The following is a 24,812-nucleotide window of genomic DNA, read 5'->3' as shown; positions in this document are numbered from 1 at the left end:
GAATAGAGGTATGAAACATGTCCTACTAGAGATTCCGTGAAGAACTAGCTTCCTGCCCCCCTGACAGAGAAGTCCTGGTGGACCATACTAATATCTCGAAGCGATCATTGAAGAGCTACTCACTCTACAGAAAGTTCATGCAGGACTCGGAGACAAGACATAAGGTTAATATTTGGGTAGGAATATTATCAATCATAGGTAAGTGATTAACAATTACTACACTCCCTGGAGGAGAGATCAATCTGGTCTCGAAGGTAGGACGAAGGTTAATATTCAGGTAGGAATATTATCAAAGCATGAGTGAGTATATAATACAGTTATATATGTATTATTCTTCTCTTTCAGAAAGAAAGGGGTAAACGAAACTATGACAATCATATATTTCATATTAAATAATAGGAGCGGAGAGAGACGCACATGTAATAAAATAGAAATTTTATTTCGAGAATTGCAGATTATTGTGATAACAATTGCAATAGTAAATGTAAAGTTTATTTACAATAAAGAATAATGTACATAGGAAATAAAGACTTCAATCTTGAATCTGGAAAGAATTTTCACTTCCAGAAACACAAGATCCAGAGGAACGTCAGTCTTTTTCAAAGAAAACACATCATGCTCTAAAGCATGTGGCACTCATGTAAAGTCTATGACATTTTCACCTTGGTAAGAACAGTCTATTAGAAACACTAAGTGTCCATGAAATCACTATGTATCACCACAGAGTCAACACAGACACCCGGAGAGTTACAGTCCCAAGTAACTCGCTGTTCTATGCAGAGTTAAACAGCCGGTTTCATAACACTACCTGCGGCTACCACGAAATGTTTGACTTCGTGCACTTGCTTTGCATAGTGCTTGAAGAAAGCGCGCGATGATTTCCATCCTGTGAAGCTCTTGAGGCTTTCGAAATCCATACTCTGGAAGAAATTCATAGAATATGCGACTTTCCTAGGATCGTGACCTGCGGGTGTACTGTCAGGATCCGCTCTTAGTTGTTTCAGTGACAGGTCGCTACCCGATGTTTCTCCTTTGAAGAGTTGTCCTCCACCGAAGTCTGAAGTTCTTTGAAGATAGACCTTAAGACTCTCCACTGGGCATAGAGAGACATCTGCCTTCAGGGGGCAGATTCTCCAAGGGCCCCATCTCTTGGTGGGTAGTTCATTCTTAGCGAGAAACGTCGGATCAGGGAAGAGGGTATTCTCCTGTATCTGGGAATATGACATTACCCTCTTCTCTTGATAATGCCACTATTTTACTGACTCGGGCTCCCGAGGCGAGAGCAAAAAGGAAGATAACTTTTTGAGTCAAGTCCTTTAGAGGGCATGAATCGTTGTCCAGGTTAGAGGCAAAATGGAGCACCTTGTCCAGGGACCAGGAGATAGGTTTTGGCGGAGGTGCTGGGCGTAGTCTAGCGCATGCCTTTGGCAATTTATTGAAGATATCACTATACAGATCAATCTGGAAGGCGTACAGGAGTGGTCTAGTCGGAGCCGATTTGCACGTGGAAATCGTGTTGGCTGCTAAGCCTTGTCCATGAAGGTGAATGAAGAAGGACATACAAAAATCAATGGTGATTTCCGTAAGATTTTTTGCCTTGACGAAAGAGACCCACTTTCTCCAGGAAGATTCGTATTGCCGTCTAGTAGATTCAGTCTTGTATTCCTCGAGGAAGTCTAAACTTTTCTTCGAGATTCCAAACCTTTTCTTTGCGGCTAAGGAGAGAAAATCATGAGATGGAGGTCCCTGACTTTCAGTGATGAAGCGAAGACAGTCGACTTCTGTATTTATTGAGAGAGAACTGGGCCCGGTAGGGGGATCAGCGTGGGCTGCAGCTCTAGGACCAGAGGGTACCAATTGCTCCAGGCCCACTTGGGAGCCACTAGGGCCGCTGTCCCTTTGAAGGTTCTCAGTTTGGAGAGGACTTTCAGAAGAAGGTTGGGGGGAGGGAACAGGTATATCCTGGACCATCTGTTCCAATCCAGTGACATGGCATCCACTGCTTCTGCCTTGGGGTCCTCGTACGGGGCCACATATCGAGGAAGTTGATTGTTGTCGCTCGTCGCGAAGAGATCGATCTGAAGTTCCGGGACTTGGTGAGAGATGAAAGAGAATGACCTTGCGTCTAGAGACCATTCCGACTCTATTGGGCTTGTCCTTGATAGAGCGTCCGCCATCACGTTGCGGAATCCTTGTAGGTGAACTGCAGACAGGTGCCATTTCTTCTTTTTTGCCAAACGAAAGATCGGAAGAAGTACCTGATTTATCTGGGGGAATCTCGAGCCCTGACGATTGAGACATCTGACTACCACTGAGTTGTCCAGAGTCAGACGAATGTGGATCAAGGGAGGCGGGGAGAGTTTCTTCAGGGTGAAAAGAACCGCCATGGCCTCCAAGATGTTGATGTGAAGTGTCTTGAATAGGGGAGACCATGTTCCTTGAACCTGTCGTTGGTGGGAGTGACCTCCCCAACCCTCCAGCGAAGCGTCCGTATGGATGTTGATCGATGGAGGCGGGTGGTGAAGAGGAATGGACCTTTTCAGGGCCTTTGCTCCCGACCACGGCTTTAAAAGCGAGCGAAGTCTGTTTTGAAGCCGTCTCTTGAGGTCTCTTCGAGCGATGGATGCGAAACGTCTCTAAACTCCCGCGGCATCCTTTGGCTGTGCGCGAAGCACTGGGTTTGTCGGAGAGGCGAACTATAGAGAGCTGACAACTTGTTCCTGCTGTCTTCTTGAGATCCGTTTGGATTTTGGAAGTCTTCTGACGGACCCCGCTATTTCCTTCCTTTTCTTCTGTAGGATGGAAAGGCGGTGTGACTGAAGATCCCAATGGATTCCCAACCATTGGAACTTCTGAGCTGGAGAGAGGCGAGATTTTTTGGTGTTTATATTGAATCCCAGATGCTCTAGGAACTGGGTGACTTTGTTGCAGGTTCTTACACAATCTTTGGGCGATGTCACTCAGACTAGCCAGTCGTCTAGGTAGGCCATCACTTGGACGCCCTGAAGACGGAGTTGTTGGACGATGGCGTCTGCCAGCTTGGTGAAGATCCGTGGAGACACGTTGAGCCCGAAGGGCATGGCCCTGAAGGCGTAACTTTTCCTTTGGAGTCGAAATCCTAGGTAGGAGGAAGCGTAATGATACATTGGAACGTGCCAGTAGGCGTCCGCCAGGTCTATGGAGACCGTGTAGGCACTTTGAGGCAGAAGGGTCCTTATTTGTTGCAGAGTCAGCATCTTGAACTTGTTGTTCGCAATGAACTTGTTGCGAGGGGATAAGTCTAGAATGACACTGAGTTTGTCGGAGTCCTTCTTGGGAACGCAAAATAGTCTCCCTTGGAACCTGGTTGACTTTACCCTCCTGATCACCTTCTTGTTCAAGAGTTCTAGGACATATTCTTCCAGGAGGGGGGTTGACTGTTGGAAGAATTGCTGGAAGGCTGGGGGTGGTTGAGTCCAGCTCCAGCCTAGTCCCTTCTTGACGATGCTTTGCGCCTAGGGATCAAAGGTCCAACGATCCTGGAATTGGCGGAGTCTTCCTCCCACCGGAAGCACTTCATTGCTTCTGGTGTCCCGAGGGTTTGCCACCTCGGCCACTTGCTCCCCTTCCTCCTCTGCCTCTGGAGGGACGGCGGGAAGAATCTCTGCTGGAACCTCTGCTTGAGCCCCTACCTCTGGGACGAAAGGTAGTAGAGTGTTGGTCATACGCAGGGGTAAAGACTGGTGACTGCGACACCACTGGTTGGGGGACCAACTGAAAGGTCTGTTGTGGCTGTGTGGCCACTTGGCGAGTAGCGGTACCCGGAAACTGTCGTCTCTGTTGACGTTGCTGGGGCTTCGGCTTCTGAAGTTTCCTCTTAGGCTGAGGGCCATCGTCCTGAGAGGATTTCCTCTTCCTTGACAGGCCCCACTTGTGGAGAAGGTTCCTATTCTCCGTGGCGGCTTTGTTTACAATCTCTTCCACCAGCGAGGAAGGAAAGAGATACTTACCCCAGATATTGGAGGAAATCAGCCTCCGGGGTTCGTGTTTCACCGTCGCGTTGGTGAACACGAATTCACGACAGGCTCTGCAAGCCCTGATGAAGCTATATAGGTCCCTCGTCACCGTTGCCAAGTGCGATTTGGCTAGGACCATATAAAAGTCCGGGACTCTAGTATCCCCGGCCATAAGTTCTAGCTGTACCTGGTGGGACAGAGACGCGGCAAGCCTCTCCTTCATATCCTGTTCCCTACGAATGAGGTGATCATTTACCCTTGGGAGGTCCTCATTAAATTGACGACCGGCTACGTCAGGCTCTAGATTCCCTACCGTGAAGGTTGACTGGACGTCTTTCCAGTGCCTATCATCGGGAGGAATAGTAAGGGAGAAAGGTCTGCACTCCTCCAGTGCAGGGCAAGGTTTCCCTTCCTCCATTGCCTTTAAGACTGCTGTGAAGGCCTTTCCGATGAAGGGGAAAGTCGCAGCATTCGGCGCAACGAAGGTTGGATGCTTCTTGCTAAGCGCCAGCATCTTGGAGTTGGTGAAACCCCTACTCTTCACCGCCTGGGCTAACATAGCCTGGGCCTTCGCGAGATCAAACACGATAACCTCCCTCGGTTCGGTCTCTTCCTTTGAGGCTGGTTCGGACCTGAGCCGGACGTAACAGTCCGGATAAGCCTCGAAATTCGGGAAGAGTTCCACTTATTCCAGCAAGATAGAGCCAACCCTTTCACTGATGTAGATTTTTCCAGTCGTGATTGGCATATGCTCGGCATATCTCCATGGGTTAGCTTACCTATATCTATGAGGATAACTAGAACTAGTCAGCTTAGATTTTCCAAGTTCTAACTCTTTTTGAACATCAGGCTCATGAAGCTTTATCTGAGCTCCCTTATCTTTGGCTTTCTCCTCCCTTATAATTGTTCACGTTTTAATTCTGCTTCTAATTGCTCATGTTTTAACTCTACTTTTCTTCTTTCTATTTGAGCTCATGAGTAGTATTAAGTGGTCAGACGATGACGTGATCCATGAGCGGCTAAATCCAGAGCCACCGATCTCCCACTAATGAATGACAGCCATTGTCTCTTGGCTTCAAGAAAATTTCTTCAAATTCAGGAGAAGACTGCCTTGCTGCGCTTCTCAAGCTGGCCTCTCCATATTCCACTCTTCAGATCATTCACTGCCGACAATGGTTTTCCCAGCCTTGCGTCAAGTAGAGAACAACCAGGTAAAACTTAAATACATCGCTCAAAAATGGCTTTTTCTTTCTATAAAATTGTCCCAAGAGGTAGTTTAAAGTATGTTAAGTAAATGCATTTGCTTTTTCAAAAAAAAAAAAAAAAAAAAAAGAATCAAACCATTCCCGAGCAAACAACGTAAACATCGAAATTTACCACAACCAAACAATTCATATCATTTACAAAAAAGTAAAATGCACAGGGATTTGCATTTTTCTACAAAATCCTCCCTTCACTGCTGTTTTACACCATTTATCATACCAATCTGATTGTTTTTTACTAAATTCTACAAATGTCTGCTTTTCTTGCTTTGTCTAACTCCTAAACTTCATCTTATAAGCTTTGGATGTTAATTCATAGGCTTGTGAAAAAAAAGAAAATATTTTCCAAGATTTCATAATATTGTACCCTATACTCAAGAATAGTAGCATAAACTTTTTGTGCCCTACCACACAAAACCGCAGATAACATCTAAGCCCAACTTTCTGCTGGCTACTTACATTTCTTAGATTTTTTCTCAAAACAGGCTAGATATTCATCAAAATCCTTTTCATTAAAAGGAGGTACAACTCTATCTTCATGAGAAAATGACTTACCTTTATTTATGAGGATAACTAGAACTAGTCAGCTTAGATTTTTCAAGTTCTAACTCTTTTTGAGCATCAGGCTCATGAAGCTTTATCTGAGCTCCCCTATCTTTGGCTCTCTCCTCCCTTGTAATTGTTCAAGTTTTAATTCTGCTTCTTATTGCTCACGTTTTAACTCTACTTTTCTTCTCTCACGCTCAGTCTGGGCTTTTAATTCTTTTTCTCTTAAACGAGCTTCTATTCTAAGCCTTTCAAGTTCCACAGCAGGTAAATCAGAACACACTGATTCTCTATCCATTGTATCTAACACATTCTGAGATAGCACATCGTCTTTAACGTAAGGTTTAACTAACAGATGTTCAATATCCCCTTTCTTCATTGAATTTTTAACATTAAGCTTAAGATGTTTGTCTAAACTCACTAAGCTAGATTTCTTGAGATCACTTAATTTTTCAACATGTTGATCCTCACAAAATTCTTCAAAAAACCCGATGGTAACCCTGGAACGGTATGGGGGGTCGTCCGCGACCCTGAGGGTAAAAAAAAAAAGAGGTTTTTCTCACGTGACTCACCCCCTTGACTGAATTTGTGGGTGATCGACCTGCAGTAGGTGTCTCGCCTACACGCTCTAGTAGTGTCCAGATGTGCATTGCTGTAGCTGTACTCCTTCCCCGATTTCTGAGACTCGTCGGGGTCGAGCGCGACCGAGTTTACTCTTCTAAGGTAATTTGCATAATTATCAAAGTTATTACGTATTAAGAAATTATCGTAGATTGGTGCAACTTGTATAGGTTATCAGTTGTGGAGAGTCTTGGTGGATTGTTTGGCTACCATGTGCATGATTTTTTTTTTAGTTAAAATGTCATTCATCACCACGAGGACCATTTTACCACGAGTGCCCCTTTTTCATTTTTTTAAAATTTTTTTGCCAAGTCATTTTTCCGTAAGATATTGCCAAATAGTGTCGTAAAACTTTTACTTTTTTAGTGTTGGAAAGTGTGTCTAGATGATCTGGCTACCCATGCGTGACTTTGTTTTTGTCAGATACGACGTAGTTATTGGTATATTGGGTATTTAACTGCGGTTGCCAATTTCTGTTTTTTTTCAATATTTGTAAAAATTTACTACGTAGTAAAGAATTGCCGTATATTATTGATTTTTTTTTTCATGTTTCTGTGTTAGAAAGTGTGCCTTGATGGTTGGGCTAACACGTGCATGTCTTTTTTTTTATCTGAGATGCCGTATATTAGAATGTTGGGCCTTTTTACCGCGAGTGCCCCTTTTTCATTTTTTTTCATTTTTTTGCCAAGTCATTTTTCTGTAAGATATTGCCAAATAGTGTCGTAAAACTTTTGCTTTTTTAGTGTTGGAAAGTGTGTATAGATGATCTGGCTACCCATGCGTGACTTTGTTTTTGTCATATACGACGTAGTTATTGGTATATTGGGTATTTAACTGCGGTTGCCAATTTCTGTTTTTTTTCAATATTTGTAAAAATTTACTACGTAGTAAGGAATTGCCGTATATTATTGATTTTTTTTCATGTTTATGTGTTAAAAAGTGTGCCTTGATGGTTGGGCTAACACGTGCATGTCTTTTTTTTTATCTGAGATGCCGTATATTAGAATGTTGGGCATTTTTCCGCGAGTGCCCCTTTTTATTTGTTTTGCTTTTTTTTGCTTAGTCATGTTACCGTAAGGAATTGGCAAGTGGTGTCGCAAAACTTATATTTTTATAGTGTTGGAAAGTGTTTCTAGATGATCTGGCTACCCATACCTATTTTTTTTTTAGCCATATATAGCGTATATATAGGTATGTGTTCGATTTTCCTGTGATTGCCATTTTTTCGTTTTTTCCCATTTCTTTCAAAATTACTACGTACTAAGGAACTATCACAGAGTAATGATTCATTTAGATGTTTATTTGTCGGAAAATGTGCCTTGATGGTTTGCCTAGCACGTGGCTGAAATTTTTATTCTGAAATGCTTATAATAAAATGTTGGCCATTTTTCCGCGAGTGCCCCTTTTTTTTTTTTTCATCTTTTTACTTAGTCATGTTACCGTAAGGAATTGGCAAGAAGTGTCGCAAGACTTATATTTTTATAGTGTTGGAAAGTGTTTCTAGATGATCTGACTACCCATGCCTATCTTTATTTTTAGCCAGATATGGCGTATATATAGGTATGTGTTCGATTTTCCTGTGATTGCCATTTTTTCGTTTTTTCCCATTTCTTACAAAATTACTACATACTAAGGAACTATCACAGAGTAATGATTCATTTATATGTTTTATTTGTCGGAAAATGTGCCTTGATGGTATGCCTAGCACGTGGCTGAATTTTTTTTTTTCTGAATTGCCGTATATTAGAATGTTAGCCATTTTTCCACAAGTGCCCCTTTTTATTTGTTTTGCATTTTTTTGGCTTAGTCATGTTACCGTAAGGAATTGGCAAGTAGTGTCGCAAAACTTATATTTTTATAGTGTTGGAAAGTGTTTCTAGATGATCTGGCTACCCATGCCTATCTTTATTTTTAGCCAGATATGGCGCATATATAGGTATGTGTTCGATTTTCCTATGATTGCCACTTTTTTGTTTTTTCCCATTTCTTTCAAAATTACTACGTACTAAGGAACTATCACAGAGTAATGATTCCTCTAGATGTTTATTTTTCGGAAAATTTTGTTCACTTCTTTTTTGATTGAATATCATCAAATTTTTTTAGCTAAAATATTATATTGTTTTTCGATTTTATTTCCCTTCAAAAATTTTTTTTGGGGTCAGAATTTTAAAATATTCGTCAATTATCCAGCAACCCACCATACAATTTTTATGCATATCCAAGAATAATTAGATTAGTAAATAACACCTTAAAATTGACATACCCTTCCTACATTTCAAGTGGCAGATTAGGGAGTCTGAGTCAGTGTGGTTGGCGGCCATTTTCTGGACATATCGGAAGCGTAAGTTGCCCTATCTATATATATTCTTGTTCCCTATAGAATTTGTGATATTTTGGTATATTTTTACCTGCATAAATATCATATTATATATTAAATATATGTATTTTTTTACGAAATTTCTAAGTACTCAAAAAATTACCTTCAGATATGGCCCCTGATATAAATTTAATTTACAAAATAATGAAGATTTTTTTACATATTTCTATTTTAGGATAACATATGTTTATTCCCTAAAAAAATTAGCCACTCCCTATTTCATTTGGGTACCCAAAAAAATTCATGAAATTTGGACAAATTTTTTTGGCCAAAAAAAGTTACCCTTTTTTCACATTTCAGATCTTCACCTCCATGGGTCTGACTTCATCCAAAATACATCAAGATGTGTCCTAAACAATCAAGAATCAATTCCTAAAAGGATTTGTGTATATATGTATAATCTTTTTTTATGAATTTTTATGTAAGGTCTTTTTTTTCCCTACTTAATTTTTGAAAATATTTATAATAAATAGTTTTTCTGCAGATGAGTAGTATTTATCTTTACAGTTGTTTTAAGCATTCATTGAAGTTTTTTTTGGCAAAAAAAAAGGAGGTTACTGCAAAAAATGATTTTTCAAGAATTTTTTTTGGCATCGAAGTCGTGCGAGTCCGAATATACCCTTAAAGGGGTGTCCGAGGAGCGTACCTATCCAGGGTTAATTTCTGACATGTTCGCTGGCTATATTATACAATTGACAAAATACGATATTGGAATTACAAACCTTGCTCAGATTCCATCTATAATGTTTCAATGCATCAGGAAGACCAAAATTACAAAAAGATCATTGTTCAGAATGCATCTAATATGTTGAAAACGCTCTAAAAAACTAAAATTACAAAAACATAATCATTCTGAACAAATCTATAATGATTAAAACACATCCAGGACTCAGGGGACTAAAATTACAGAAAAAAAAAACATTACTGCAAATGCATTTATAACGTTTGAAACATTTATAAAAGACTAAAATAACAGAAAGATCATTACTCAGAATACATGCGTAACATTTAAAATGCTCCAAGAAAACTAGAATAACAAAAAGATAATTGTTCAGAATGCATCTATAATTTTCAAAATGCTTCCAAAAGACAAAAATTTTAGAAAGATCATCGCTCTATCATGTTAATAACCCTTCGAGAAGACTAAATTTAAAGAATGATCATTGCTCTGAATACATCTTTAACATATAAAAGACTTCAAGAAGACTGAAACTACAGACAGATCATCACTCAGAATATATCTATAACGTATAAAACGCTTCCTGAAGACTAAAATTTAGCTCCCAGCCAGGCCCCAAATTTTGTTACGTTCATCTATTGTACACACTGTAGATTATGCAAAATCTACTCATAAAGATTTTTAAACAATAGGAAAAAATTAACAGCATTATGAAAATAATATTCAACAAACAGAAAATAAGACTATAATCAAGATTTAACATAAATATTTACACACACACACGGATACATGTCCCTATGCACTGCCAACGCAAGAGCCCGTGTCCAGCAAAAGGCTGGGCAATCTATCAAGCAAGGATAAGTATATGAACTGCACAATGGAGGAACTAGGAACTGTAGCCCAGGAAACAGTCAGGAGTACAAAACCGGCAGGGGCGCACACCTACTACACTGACAGTACCGTAGATCCAGGTATTCGGAAAACAGGAGCTGCACTATATTTCAATAACTTTTTGGCCTACTGGAGAGCATTCAACAATGCCTCCACCATGCAGACAGAGTTTGTTGTAATAAAACAAGCACTAAAACACTCGATTGAAAATGAAGAACCTCTAGTCATTCATACTGACTCAAGATTCTCAATGCATGCCTTGCAATAGGAAAAGAACAAAGAAACCAAGGCTCTACTAGCTGATATCAAAGCACTCCTACATCAGCGGAATTAAAGAGGCAGACCTGTGTCTCTCAATTGGATTCCCAGTCACATTGGAATACCAGGGAATAAGAAATCAGATGAGCTAGCTAAAAGCACCAGACACATACACAGAGTATAGGTACACATGGGTCACGGACCTAGTGCCTCCCCCATTGACAGACACATGCCAGGAGAGCAGGCTATATTCATCCACAGACTCAGGCTGGGGTATAAAGCAAATTGGGTGATGAAAGAAAATAATGTTGAAAGACCCTGTGAATATTGTGACCTCACACCACAAAAAGACCTCCTGCATTAACTGCAAGAATGAACAGGAAAAGCCTAACTGAGAGATAACCTTCAAGCGGACACCAACTCGCAACACGCTAAGGAAAATGAAAAGAAGTGTATATGTAGAAATGCTGTTTAGTTTCGTCTTCCAATGGACCTCTTCTTGGGGCGTTTCTTATGCAAAACAATAATACACACGTTTGTACATACAGGAAAGGCTTCAAATTGTCAAAAAAAAAGGAAAAAAGGATAAAAATATACTATTACTACCCTACAGGCAAAAGTTGGGTCGTAATAGTTTATCTTTATCTTTTATTTTTCCTTTTTTTTACGATTTGAAACCTTTCCTGTATGTACAAAAGTGTGTATATTTTCTTTGCATAATAAACGCTCCAAGAGGAGGTCCATTGGCGGACGAAACTGTTGAGCATTTCTATATATACACTTCTTTCAAGTTTCCCTATGTAGACTACCATATATTGAGTTATCTTCGTGGTAAGGAAGATTATATATATATATATATATATATATATATATATATATATATATATATATATATATATATATATATATATATATATATATTCTATTTTCTACCAAATAATGAAAAGTATTTATGTATTTTCTTCTTAACGCTGATATGTAAATAAATCTTATGAGTACTTGATAATGAAATTTATTATGTTATGGTTGAATATTTCTGTACTGCTGATGGAACTTTGTTTTGAAATCAATTTATTTTCGTTTACTTTAAAGTCTTCACTACTGTTAATGTGTATTTATGAAGCAAAAATTAAGAGCTGTTTACTTTGTAATTTTGTAAGTCACTTGATATAAAATAGTTTTTCACCAGTGTAATTAATGTTATTACATATTTTGATACCATGTTACTAGGCCTTGCAGTATAGTTAGGTTCCTATATAAAGGGCATTGGGCAGCAAAGTAATTTAAAAGGGGGGTGGATTTGGAACTGGTGGGTTAGGGCTGAATGTAGATGTGGGAGCGGGGGAGGGAGTGGGGGTTGTCACTAGGAACCTTGCCCTGGGGTGGCAACTAGGTATGCGAGGGCCCTGATTGAACAAGAGCATTTTCTTGTCAAACCTTAATAAATGATCTGGAAAACAATCTTTCAAGAACTGCAATTTTCTCAAGACAGAGTTTACCTCCATCAAAACAAAACAACAACAAAAACAAAATTCGAGGCATCACTCCCAACTTCCTTTTCAGGACTAATTACAGATCCACACCGTAAGCCAAGGCTATTTATTAATCTGTAATGAATTTATACTCCTAAGTGTTATATGTTACGTTAAATTTATGTACATTGTATTACAAAACTTGAGAAAATGGCTTATTTTTTTCATGTATGTTGATGTAAAAATAAAATAATTAATTTTATTTCATATATGTTTATATAAAAATAAGACAAATTGTTTTTATATATGGTAATGTATTTGTAACTCAAAATATCATTATGTTCTGGAACGGGAGTTCTAGATACTTCTCAAAACTACTGTACTTTGGAGCCGGCGTCTGACAAACGTGAGTTCAACAGAAATATTCGAGAGTGGGTTCCTGGAGCGTCGCTATTGCATAATGTTAGTCTTGAATGATCCAGAATCCTCTAGAGTATCCTGTTGTTACTGATATAAAAGTACATGTGCATGCGTGCGTAGATTGCCTGGACATTATTCCCGGACGGGGCTCTTAGACAGTCAGGCATAGGTGAAAGACCCAATCGGTGTGGTCATGGTCTTGCCAGGTCTTGGCTCACAAGACTCTGCTCAAGAGTATTGCTCTGCCCAGAGCAAGCTTATATTTCAGAGTAACTAGACACATATGTAAGAAAATCAGCTTACCCAAGAGCATGCAGAGCCAAGACAGGCCCTTAGAAAGGATGTACAGTCAGTCAGCACCGAGGAATAACTGCCAGCAAGGATAACAGAAGTAAAGATTAAACTGAACCAAAATAGTAACAGAATCTAAGTAAAATGAAACAATAAATTATTCATTTTATTATGCATTATACTTAGTTGTTTAGACTTTGAATTTCTAACTAATTTGTTTTTGTGTTTTCAATTATCTTTCATAATTGTGAGTGAAAATTTTAATATTGTATGGAAGATTTAGTGAAAATTTACATATATAGTGAAAGAACAAGAAATCAGAATTTTAAAAAGAGCATGGCCATCTTGATTGACAACTTGTGGTACGGGAGTGAAATTAATAGCGCACTTATTATTATTATTGAATACCCCCACGTCTGGGGTTAGACATCAACTAACCATCATACCAGGGTTACTACTTTTTATCAGATCGAGTTAAAATTATATAATGTAGTTGTAAATACTGGGCTACAGTGGGCTCTCATAGCTTGGCTGTGTTCACTACTTTACTTTAACTTTGAAAATACATTGCTTCTGATCTTGCGATAAGAGAAGTAATAAATATTCTACAAATTAAAATAATTATTCCATTCATCACCTACTGTAAATCATCTTAATTGATTGTGAGAAAATGACTGATAAGTAATGTTACATTTCTTACTTTATTTGTAACAACCGTAACAATGCTTGGTTCTCTAACAGAGGGGTTGATGGATATTTCGAAACCAATGTTGAATTTAGATAATTAAATTTTTTGTAACTTGCACATTCCTTTGTTCTTTATTGCATCTTCCAAAGAGATCCAGAATTAATTGGTTATTTCATTAGGCTGGAATCCAATCCCAGTAATTATAAGTTGTGGTGGCCTATTGGAAGTGTCCTTGCCAGGCACTCACAGGACTGGGGTTCAAGTCCCACTAAAACAGAATACTTTCTTTAGTGTCTGCAACCTCACCTTCCTTGCTGAGTCATCAGCAGCCATTGCCTGGTCCTAGGTTAGGTGGAGAGGTGCTTGGGTGCTGATCATATATGTATATGGTCAGTCTCTAAAGCAGTGTCTGTCCTGCTTGCGAGGGCAAATTCAATTTCCTTTGCCTCTGTCACTTATGAACGTCCTTTAAACCTTAATTGGGTTCCTTCAATCTGGCATCAGTATATGATTCGTCTCTCTAATTATATTCTTCCTTGCAAGTAATGATATCTATTGTCGTAAATTTTTCTCCGACTTATTGAAAACTAATGATTCTTGGCCCGATGGAATAGGCCGATGATAAGGCCTTGAAGAGGTTTGCTTTCCAAAACAATTCAGGAGAGTTTCAATAGAATATGATCACAATTTTAAGTTTATTAAAGAAAATACAATTTAATTTTAAAAAATACACAATAACAAGTCAGGCAAATGAAAGTTAGATTTGTCACCCTTAGGGGGTTTGCAACATGTGCTCAGGAAATACTGAGTCCTCGTTGGACTAAATAGGACGAAGTTTCGAGAATACACTATTGAATCTAGGGTAAATCACATACCAGTGCCTACAGACATTATTTGATGCATAAAACAAATCCCTAACCCCAGGGATGACAAATTTACAGACCTATACATCTGTACATAATTCTTACTCACAAAGGAACCGACCTGGTATCGCGGTATATAGGAGCCAGAGACAGGGAGACACACTAACTCATAGGCGTACCGTACTTACTTAGTTGGATGGAGCTTTAGGCAGAAATGCACGAGCGTCGTTCAGGACAGCTCAGAGGAAAACTACTGTCTCCCGCTCTAACTAACATGTCCTTGTGAAATGCGCGGGAACTCTTACTTTATTTAATCCATAAGGGGTTTGATCGAGTTTCTTTATCAACTATAAGACAGAGAAATGGTCAAAGTCTTACGTCAGATCAAAGGGTAAACTCAATACTTCGGCTGAAGGCCATAATTTGCCAGAATCTAACAAACTAGAGAGTCCTTGGCTCTAAACATATACATCGATATTTTTGCTGGCATAAAACAATACAATATCTTTTTTGTAAATTGTAAATAATAAAGACTTTGTTTCTCTGGCACCCGCTCCTTCCCAACCAGGTGGTTGAAATTTACGCCACAATACCGACACATATTGGACAGCACTCATTCATAGAAACATCCGCGAGATCTTCCAGTCTTACCCTAATTTAACGCAACGTTTGTAGAGTTGAATGGCGAGGATTTCGAATGATCAGTTCGAACCTCCCGACATCTACTTTTAGGTATACTAAAGAACATCCCGCACTGGAAACATTGTTAAGATAATTCTTGAATGAAACCTCTCGCCTATATCGATGTAGTCAGTTACTACATAACTTCCCTATTAGTAATAGATGAAAATTCTTTCTCTTTCTTTCTTGTTCACAATTGGTAATAAACTATTAATCTTTTCTTTCCTCTCAGTCTCTTGAAACCTTCAAGTTGACTCCAGAGGGAAAATTAACGCCCTAAGGCTCTTCCCTTCCTCTTCTAGGTCCCCCCTGCAGACAACAATTAATAATCACGTCATCATCAAACCCATAATAAGTATCCTTTAACAACTTTATTGTCTGAGACACCTTAAAAGAAAATTCATGTTTTCCTCCTAATTGACTTTACATAGAACAAATCTTTTCCTTCACAATTCTCATCGCGTCAGAGCCTTCTATTTTTGCCTGGAATACTGGAAGATTCGGGAAGATTATAAATCATCTTTCAAATGACGTTTTCTGGTAAAACCTTAGTAATTGATCTGGAAAACATTCTTTCAAGAACTGCAATTTTGTCAAGACAGTCTCCGTCTGTCTACTCAAAAAAACAACAAAAACAAAGTTCAAAACAAAATTCAAGGCATCGCTACCAACTTCCTTCTTAGGACTGATAATAAATCCAGAAGGTAAGCAAATGCTCTTTGTTATTTTGTAATGAATTTGTGCTCTTAAGTGTTATATTTTACAATAAATTTATGTACATTGTGTTACTAAACTTCTGAAAATGGCTTATTTTTATTGCATATTGATGTAAAGATAAAATAGTTCGTTTTATTTCATATATGGTGATGTAAAAATAAAAAAAAAATAAATGATTAATTTTTATATATGTTAATGTATTTGTAACTCAAAATATACTTGTGTTCTGGAACAGGTGTTCCAGACACTTCTCATAACTGCTGTACTTCGGTGCCGGCCGTTTGACGAATGTGAGTTCAACAAGATGATTCGAGAGGGTTCCTGGAGCGTCGCTATTGCGCAATGTTAGCCTTGAATGATTCAGAATTCTCTAGATTATTGTTCCAAAAATAAAAGGACAGGTGCGTGCGTGCATAGATTGCCTGGACATAATTCACGGATGGGGCTCTTAGACAGTCAGTCATAGCCCCAAAGGTGGAAGACCCAACCAGTGTGATCAGGGTCTTGCAAGATCTCGGCTCACGACAATATTCTCAAATGTATTGCTCAAACTCGGGCAATCAACGATACTAGACACATATGCAAGAGAATCAGCTTGGCCAACAGCAAACACAACCAAGAGAGACCCTCAGAAAGGACGTACAGTCGCTCTGCCCCGAGAGCATAACTTTAGGAATGTAGGTGCAGTCGCTCAGCCACAAGAGCTTGACCGTAGTGACAGGAGTCAGGGTGACTGGGTCAGGATCAGTGGAAGTCTTACATGGCGGCCTGAAACGTGGAGCTCTTTTGGGCTAAGGTGGCTGTGGTGGGGCAGCTGCTGCAGTGGTAGGTGGTACGCTCTGTAGTGCTGTTAATATTCTAAATTGCTCTGGACACCTCCTGCTCCCGGCGTGGTGAGATCCACCAAAATTGGAACACTTCGGGTGGGTCTCTGACCCGTTCTTGTGAGTGTTAATGCATTCTTGGGTGGGATGATCGTGGCTCCAGACTCCACAGACCGTTGAGCTCCTGCAGTTTTCGTTGTGGTGGCGAAAACGTTGGCAGTTGAAGCAGCGTAGGGGGTCGATGTTTAGACATCGACCCCCTATATGGGGAAAATTCCCCATTGTCTGAGGTCAAGTGATGGTGGGATTGGCCCAATGAAGGTGAATGTGACTTTCCTGATAGGCTGTTTAAGGCTGCTTAAATGGGGTACAGTATGGGCAACATTATTGCAGTCAGTTATGAAGGACAGTGGCATATTGACAGAATAGCTGTAGACAACTGCTTTCCTTAATTTCCTGGCTGTATCAAGATAGGCCAGGGAGGTTTCCCTGTGAAAAATGCTATAGCTATCCTGATCCTTAGGTTTAATGATCATGTCACCCTTCAGAATGGCTCTGGCAGAGATCTTTATTCCTTGGTTCGAGGCTGCAATGGCAACAACTGCTGCATAGGAGGGTACACCTTCCACGGCTGGTAACTTGAATTTTGGCAGGTGCCCTGGATCCATAGAGGTGGGCCGTGGTTCTGGAGCAGGCTCAACAGTTGGAGTGAGTGTGGCAGTTGCTTTAGCAAGTTCTGGAGTAGGCCCAACAGTTAGGGTGAGTGTGGCAGTGACTTCAGAAAGTAGCTGTGTTAGGGAGTATGTGCAATTTCAGTCTGGCCGACGAGCCTCAGCCCAAACAGGAGGGAGAGTGTCTTTGGAAGGATCTAGGTCCATAGCTGACGCTTCTTCTTCTGTTTTTAGAGTGTTAGTAGGTAGTGTGGCAGTGGAGGTGGCAGCAGGTGGTTTCACTGTTGTTCCACTCTTTTTCTTCTTGGCAGGTGGCATCCTCACTGGTTGAGGAGAGGGGTCAAGAACAGGAAGACCATGTTCTTGATAATATCTATTAGGTGTAGCCTTCATGCAGTTGATAATTGCATTAAATTTAAAACTGAGCTATCTAGGTGGCCGGCCAGGGTCTCCAGTATTTTCTGGAGAACTCCTGGGGTATGGAAGTTTGGAATCTCGATGTTGATGAGCTTCAGTGGTAGGGGTTTTTTGTGCAACGGAGGCTCCCTATTCCTTCTATTGACAAGTTGATATACGATGTTGTGGTACAGATTACAATCATTGCATCTGCACAATATCTTGTGCTTTACACCATCCCAATCAAGCTGCAAGCCCAGCTCTGAAGCCAGCTTTAGAGCAAAGAACACAGTTTTTCCCTTCTGATCATAGTATGCAGTGTATTCCTTGCATTTTTTTCTGTCAATGTAACAAAAGTCTTGAAAGTGCTGGTGCTCCTTGATATAGCAGTAACAACAGATGAAGGTTCCGCTATAACAGCTTATTGGAAAGTCGACAGTGTATGTCAGCGCTGAAAATTTCTGTCACCAAACTGTCAGTGAGCTGGGTGTCCCTTGTGCCGGGTAGGAGAGTTCTTGAGCTGGTAGAAAGATCATTGCTTGCTTTTTAGAGTGTACAGCCTTTTGCTGGACACGGGTTCTTATATTGGCAACCCATTTAAGAGATTAGAGGGAGGCAGAAACGAGAGAGACCTGACTGAACACTCCTTTTGTTGGAGACATTCTTCAGCTACACCCTCTCTGACTCTGGACTTAAGTGACTGCAAAACCGATAAAATATTTTGAAGAAGACAAAGAAGACTGAATTAGTATTCATTATTAGAATCAGGAGCCATAATTCTTCCTGTCAACATTTTATATCTGAAACCACTCAACGCCATCTGTCCCTTGTTTTATAAAAGATTGGAAAGTTAACTCGTCTTACTTGGTAACAACTTTCGTTCGTTCGTTGTATTGTAGTCAACAATTCTTGTTGGTACGGGCCTTTCCCTTGTTTGGTCCGTAGATAACCTATAAAAACAGGTTGATTGTTGAACAAAAGGAATTTTTAAAGGTTTTTAGTTGTAGAGACAGATGCAAACAGAGGAAGGATGATGGTGCTACTAGAAGGGGTCTATTATGTCATGGATAATGGTAATTTGAAGGGTTTGTAAGGCCTTTGAAAAGTAGAAAAATGTTGCAGGTAGGGTTGTCCAACCCTTAACTTACTAGGGTCCCTGCGGAATATTTCATTAGTAGATAAACTTAGGGAAAAATACAGGGGATGATGTGTTTAGGGCCTTACGGCGAGGGGATGAGATGGATTTGGATGAGGGTTTCAGACGTTGTTACTTCAGTGGAGGTAGGTTTGACAGCAGTTGTCTGGGGATTTCTATGTTTTTAACAATTGCTTTTACCAATGTGGCTTCAGTCTCCCTGGCGTGTTACGAGTTGATGTCGGATTGAAGGTTATCTCTCTGTTATGCTTTTTAGCCACATTCTAGCAGGTAGTGCATGAGAGCCTCTTGTGGTGTGACGTCACAATATTCACAGGGACTTTCATTATTATTTTCCATCCTCTCCCAATTTGCTTGATACCCCAGCCTGAGTCTGTGGATGCATATAGCCTTTCTTGACGGGCATCTGTCAATGGGGGAGGCACTATGTCCGTGGCCCATGTGTACCTATACTCTGTCTATGCGTCTGGTGCATCTGGCTAGCTCATCTGCTTTTTCATTCCGTAATATTCGAATGTGACTGGAAATTCAGTTGGATGTTCTCCAGCAAGCCGAAAAGTTATTGGAATATACTGCAGCTCCCGTTGTCTAAATACAAGGATATACAGTACTATCAGTGTAGTACGTGTGCGCCCCTGCCATTTTTGTACTCCTGGTTGCTTCCTGGGATGCAGTTCTCAGTTCCTCTATTGTGCAGTCATATATTTATCCTTGCTTGCTTGCTTGATCGATTGCCCTGCCTTTTGCTGAACACGGGCTCTTGCGTCGGCAGTGCACAGGGACATGTATGCGTGTGTGTGTGTGTGTAGATTGCCTTACCTTGTGTGAGACATTGGCTCTTGCGTTGGAAGCCCGTAAGAGATGTTATCTGAAATGGCTAATTTAAATTTGTAAAAGGGGATTTGCAATCTGAACAGGGTTAAAGTAGTTTATGTTAATGCTAAAAGGGTTAAGAAAATGAGATATATTACTTTTCAGGTTAATGGCTCAAACTACATTAAATCTAGAAAGCCGAAGCTAATGATGTAAGGCCAAAAAGTAGTGGTAGTTTCGAATGAACTGCTTAACCTCATTCAGCAGCTTGGAATTTGGTTCCCAGGTGGAGGTAATGGTAATATACTAAGCATCCCACGGGCTGGAGTTTGCATAGCAGATTCCAGGTCAATGCCCGTATAACTGAATGAGGGACAGGTCCCTCTTGCTACCACCAAGCAAAACAACCAGGGTAAAAAGGGGGAGGTTTACTGGCATGACAATGGAGAAAAGGCCCCAGTAGGGAGACTCCTCTTTAGGTCCATGAAATGGAAATTTCTTGATAGACAGTCTCTCGAGTAAGAGAGAAAGTGTTAAAGCAGGTATAGGTTAGTTTTGTTGCGATACGAGTATTCGGTGAATTTTTGAGTAATGCTGTTTATATTTATGTTAAATCTTGAATATAGTTTTATTTTCTGTTTGTTGGATATTATCTTCATATTACAGTTAGTTTTTTGCTATTGTTTAAAAAAAAATTGAGTAGATTTTGCATAATTTACGTCTTGTGCAGTACATGAACTTAACATAATTGGCCGGCTGGCTGGGATCTGAATTGTTATTCTTACGGGCCAACCAAGGGAAAAGCCCGTGCCAACAACAAGTGTTGGCTTAAATACCCCAACAATTGTTATTCTGCTGTTAAGCCAAACATTGTTCGTGAAGTAAACGTATTTTGTTACTAACATGAAATAGCCAACAAACATGTCAGAGTTTAATACAATAGAGTTTTTGACGAATTTTGTGAGGATCCACAAGTTGAGAAGTTAAGTGATCTCAAGAAATTTAGCTTAGTGAGTTTAGGCAAACATCTTGAGCTTAATGTTAAAAATTCAATGAAGCAAGAGGATATTAAACATGTGTTAGTTAAACCTTTCGCTAAAGACAATATGTTACCTCAGAATGGAATGTGTTTGATACGATGGATAGAGAATCAGTGTGTTCTGCTTTACCTGCTGTGGAACTTGAAAGGCTTAGAATAGAAGCTCGTTTGAGAGAAAAAGAATTAGAGGCTCAGGCTGAGTGTGAGAGAAAAGAAGCAGATTTAGAACTTGAGAAATTAGAAGCAGAATTAAAACGGGAACAATTACAAGGGAGGAGAGAGCCAAAGATAGGGAAGCTCAGATAAAACTTCATGAGCTTAAAGTTCAAAAAGTGTTAGGACTAGAAAAGATTAAGCAGACTAGTTCTAGTGATCCTGATAAATCTAGGTAAGTCATTTTTAGTGAAGATCAAGTTGTACCTCCTTTTAATAAAAAGGATTTAGATGAATATTTAGTCTGTTTTGAGACAAAAGTTAAGAAACGCAAGTGTATTACAGCCAACTAGTGAATAATAACAACAATAACAATAGGGAAGGGGGGAATATGGGGAGAGGAAGAGTACCTCTGGATACAATCCAGTTTATAGCTCAAAGGCAGGTACTCGGGATGGGAAAGATTAAGGAAATAGGGAGAAAGAGAAGTATAGGAGAAGAATAAAAGAGAGGGGCAGACCCTCCTGCAATATTAGCGAATTGGTATTATTATATAATTCTCCTACTAGTGGTCAGCAGAATTTTGGGTTTATATGTATTAACCCTTTGCGCTCGAAGTCCGGCTCCCAGCCGGCTTTTCCGAATGGTAGGTTCCGACCGAAGCCCGGCTCCCAGCCGGCACGTATTATAATTGCTTTAGGAGGCCAACTAATAATGTTTCCTTCTTGTAAGAATTCCAGAATAACACTTGGTTTTATATCTTTCAAGAAATGTTATTTTTATGAACAAAAAACGTGTTTTATGTGTCAATTTTCTTCTTAGAAAAACTGGCTAAATGAAGAGCAGATATCACGATGTTATTCGGTGCAAAAACGTAGGGAAATAGCCAAATTTGCTATTTGTTTCGCGTTATTCAGGGTTGACAATCCTCTCGGTCGCTATAAGCCGCTAATCCCATACCATACCCCTATAAACCCAGGTACAGGTACCCAAACACTCAGATGATCATTCACAGAGCACTGCTCTGAGAGCAGACTTCTTGTTTCGCCGAGTTGTAATTGATTAGTAACGAGCTCATTGCTGAGTTAATCATGTCTCTCCGACACCGGAAGTTTCTTGAAAACGAAGAGGAAATCTTTGAATACATTTTATGACTGACTTCTGTATCGGAAGATGATTCAAGTGAAAACGATGAACCGTCTGCCGCTCCTTCCACATCTGATGAAAACAATTCATTTATCATCATGAATGAAGACCTGGAAGCGGAATCTCCTGACGAAGACGAGGACGAATACACCGACGATATGGTAATGCCCCCTGAAGAAGACGAAGACACAAATGACGAAAATTGGGCCGATGAAAATAACTGGGAAGAGTTTGATGAAGAGAGGCATGAATTACCCAGATTTACTTGCAAAGGAAGAGCAAAATTCAACTGTCCTGATCAAACTATCAACACTCCTTTGCAATTTTTTATGCTCTTTTTTTACAAGGGAACTTATCCAAATAATTGCAGTTGAAACGAACCACTACACAGAGGAACTGATAAGTAGGAAAAGGCCTCTGCAACAAAAGTCTATATGGCAAAACTGGCAAAAAATAAGCGTGGAGGAAATGATGGCCTTTCATGGAACAATAATTAATATGGCTTTACACAGAAATAAGAGATCAAGGGACTTCTTTTCCAAGCAATGGGTGGATGAAAGTTCGTTTTTTCGGCAAATCTTTAGGAGAGATAGGTGGTTCCAGATATTCTGGGGTCTTCATGTGTCTCCTCCAGCACCCCCTGGCAGCGGCTTCATGGCATCTCGGAGGTCAAAGGTAAAACAAGTTCATGACTATTTATCTGAACGGTTTTTACATTATTATCATCCTGGATGCCATCTAAGCGCCGACAAGTCCACAGTGCATTCAAGGGCAGGAGAGCATTCAAGATGTACGACAGGGAAAAACCAACAAAATGGGGCATCAGAATATATGATATTGCCGATGCGTTGACGGGATATATTCTAGGTTTGATTCCGTATTGCGGCAAAGCTACTATCGAGTGCCTTGGTTATGCTGGTCATCTCTTCACCACTCGCATTATATTGACACTAGTGGACATCGTTACGCATGCCACAGGAGAAACAGGATACCATGTTTATACGGATCGTCTTTATACAAACTTATCTCTAGCTGCGGAACTTCTGAAGAAAAAAATTCACATGACTGGAACGAAAAATACAAATAGGAAAGGCCTTCCCCCTCAAGTGAAGAAAAGAAAAAGATCATCGGTAGGAACAGTAAGGTCGTATGTGAAAAACAAGCGATGCCATATTCTGTCTTGGAAAGATAAGAGGGACGTCATTATGTGCTCTACATACCATACCGCAAGAACCACCCAACATCGCCGTGTTATGAAAGGGAATTTAGAACAAGTTATTGAAAAACCAGTGATGGTCTCCGCATATACTTCTAACATGGGAGGAGTGGATCGTGCAGATCATTACATATCATCATACTGCTTCCTACAAAAATCAATGAAATGGTGGAGAAAAGTTTACTTTTTCCTTTTGGAAGTAGCCATAGTGAATAGTTTCATTCTTCATCGTATTCATATGAAATCAAAAGGGTTGAAGGTATTATCTCATCTTCAGTTCCGGAAAGAATTGGTGAAAGAATTGGTAGGAAACGTAAAAAATGCGGCTCAAAATGGAAGAAGAAGTACATCTGATGATGAGAATAGGTTGAATGGAAAATTACATATAATAGCCAAACAAGACAGGAAACACTCCATCGAATGCATTGTATGCAGTGATAGACGTGGACCTGGTGGAAGAAAAAATATTACTGTAAAACCTGTACCAGGCAACCTGCAATGCATCCTGAGTGCTTTGAAGCTTACCATACAAAAAAGGATTACAAAAAGAAGTATACTTAATTCTTGTATGAATCCTGCAATATGAATTTTGTATATTTTCATTATAAATAAATATGTTTCTTCGTATGTTATTGTGTTAAAAAATTATTATTATTATTATTATTATTATTATTATTATTAGTATTATTATTAGAATAAATAACACCAAATTATTACACCTGTATGATTTACACCTATAAGATGAATGAAATCTTTATTGAAAATTAGGAAATTATATTTAGACCACTTTGACCAAAAAAAAAAAATGACCAAACTACAAAATGTTCTTTACGTTCGACTCTGTATGATTTGTAAATTTATTCCTATGAAAAAAAGGACATGATTATTGTTATAATTCTTTTTTACAAAAATCGGAAATATGTACAAAGTTCCCCCCCCCCCAAAAAAAAAAGAAAGAAAAAACATTCATACTAAATTTACTGTCTATTATAAACCACCTAAAAAAAATTATGATATATAACATTACATGTATTCAGTAAGTATGGTCATACATTCCTCACTTGTAAAGAGAAGACCACGTGGTAATTTTGGGCTGTTGGTGAGAGATGGTCAAACCCTTGGCCACACCAAGTGTAAGGTCGGCAATTAAAAAACTCCTTGGTTCTAGAAATGTCGAGAGAGAGAGAGAGAGAGAGAGAGAGAGAGAGAGAGAGAGAGAGAGAGAGAGAGGGGGGGGGATTTGTAAATTAGGATGTGCAAGTCCTTATTTCATAAAATAAAAAAGTAAACTAAATAGAGAAAAGTAAAAGCTACAATGACGAATCAAATAATCAAGAAATAAAGGAGTGGTTCATAATCCTTTCTGACCTAAGACAATGTTTACAACCTTGACTCACCAAGGAAGGATTATCTCAGGTAGAGAATTATCGAAACGGAAATACCAAAGACAACAACTTATTCCTCATATCCCTTAGCTTGTATTTCAAGAGCCTTTCCGAAGATCTCATACAGATGATGGTAAAACGCATTTACACGTGGATACATACCGATATTTATTTATGTAACTTGTATGGAGTTTCTATGTGCATCAGGTACTTCCCTCCATCATTATATATATATATATATATATATATATA

The 24,812-nt window shown here is 39.5% G+C and overlaps 1 protein-coding gene across 1 annotated transcript; it reads left to right on the top strand.

Annotated features, from left to right (window-relative positions):
* Positions 1 to 22,747: 22,747 nt before the first annotated feature.
* On the top strand, positions 22,748 to 23,761 carry LOC137618866 (piggyBac transposable element-derived protein 4-like). The gene has a single exon (XM_068349071.1). It carries the CDS (start codon positions 22,748 to 22,750, stop codon positions 23,759 to 23,761), a length of 1,014 nt encoding a protein of 337 aa, XP_068205172.1.
* The last annotated feature ends 1,051 nt before the right edge of the window (positions 23,762 to 24,812 follow it).

The sequence above is a fragment of the Palaemon carinicauda genome, chromosome 25, assembly GCF_036898095.1.
Source record: "Palaemon carinicauda isolate YSFRI2023 chromosome 25, ASM3689809v2, whole genome shotgun sequence".
Lineage (NCBI taxonomy): Eukaryota > Metazoa > Arthropoda > Malacostraca > Decapoda > Palaemonidae > Palaemon > Palaemon carinicauda.
The sequence above is the reverse complement of the archived record's forward strand: the minus strand, read 5'-3'. Positions and strand labels throughout refer to the sequence as shown.

What these genes read in the sequence shown, in the direction of transcription:
- LOC137618866 (XM_068349071.1), top strand. Translation starts at nt 22,748, where the DNA reads ATGTACGACAGGGAAAAACCAACAAAATGGGGCATCAGAATATATGAT.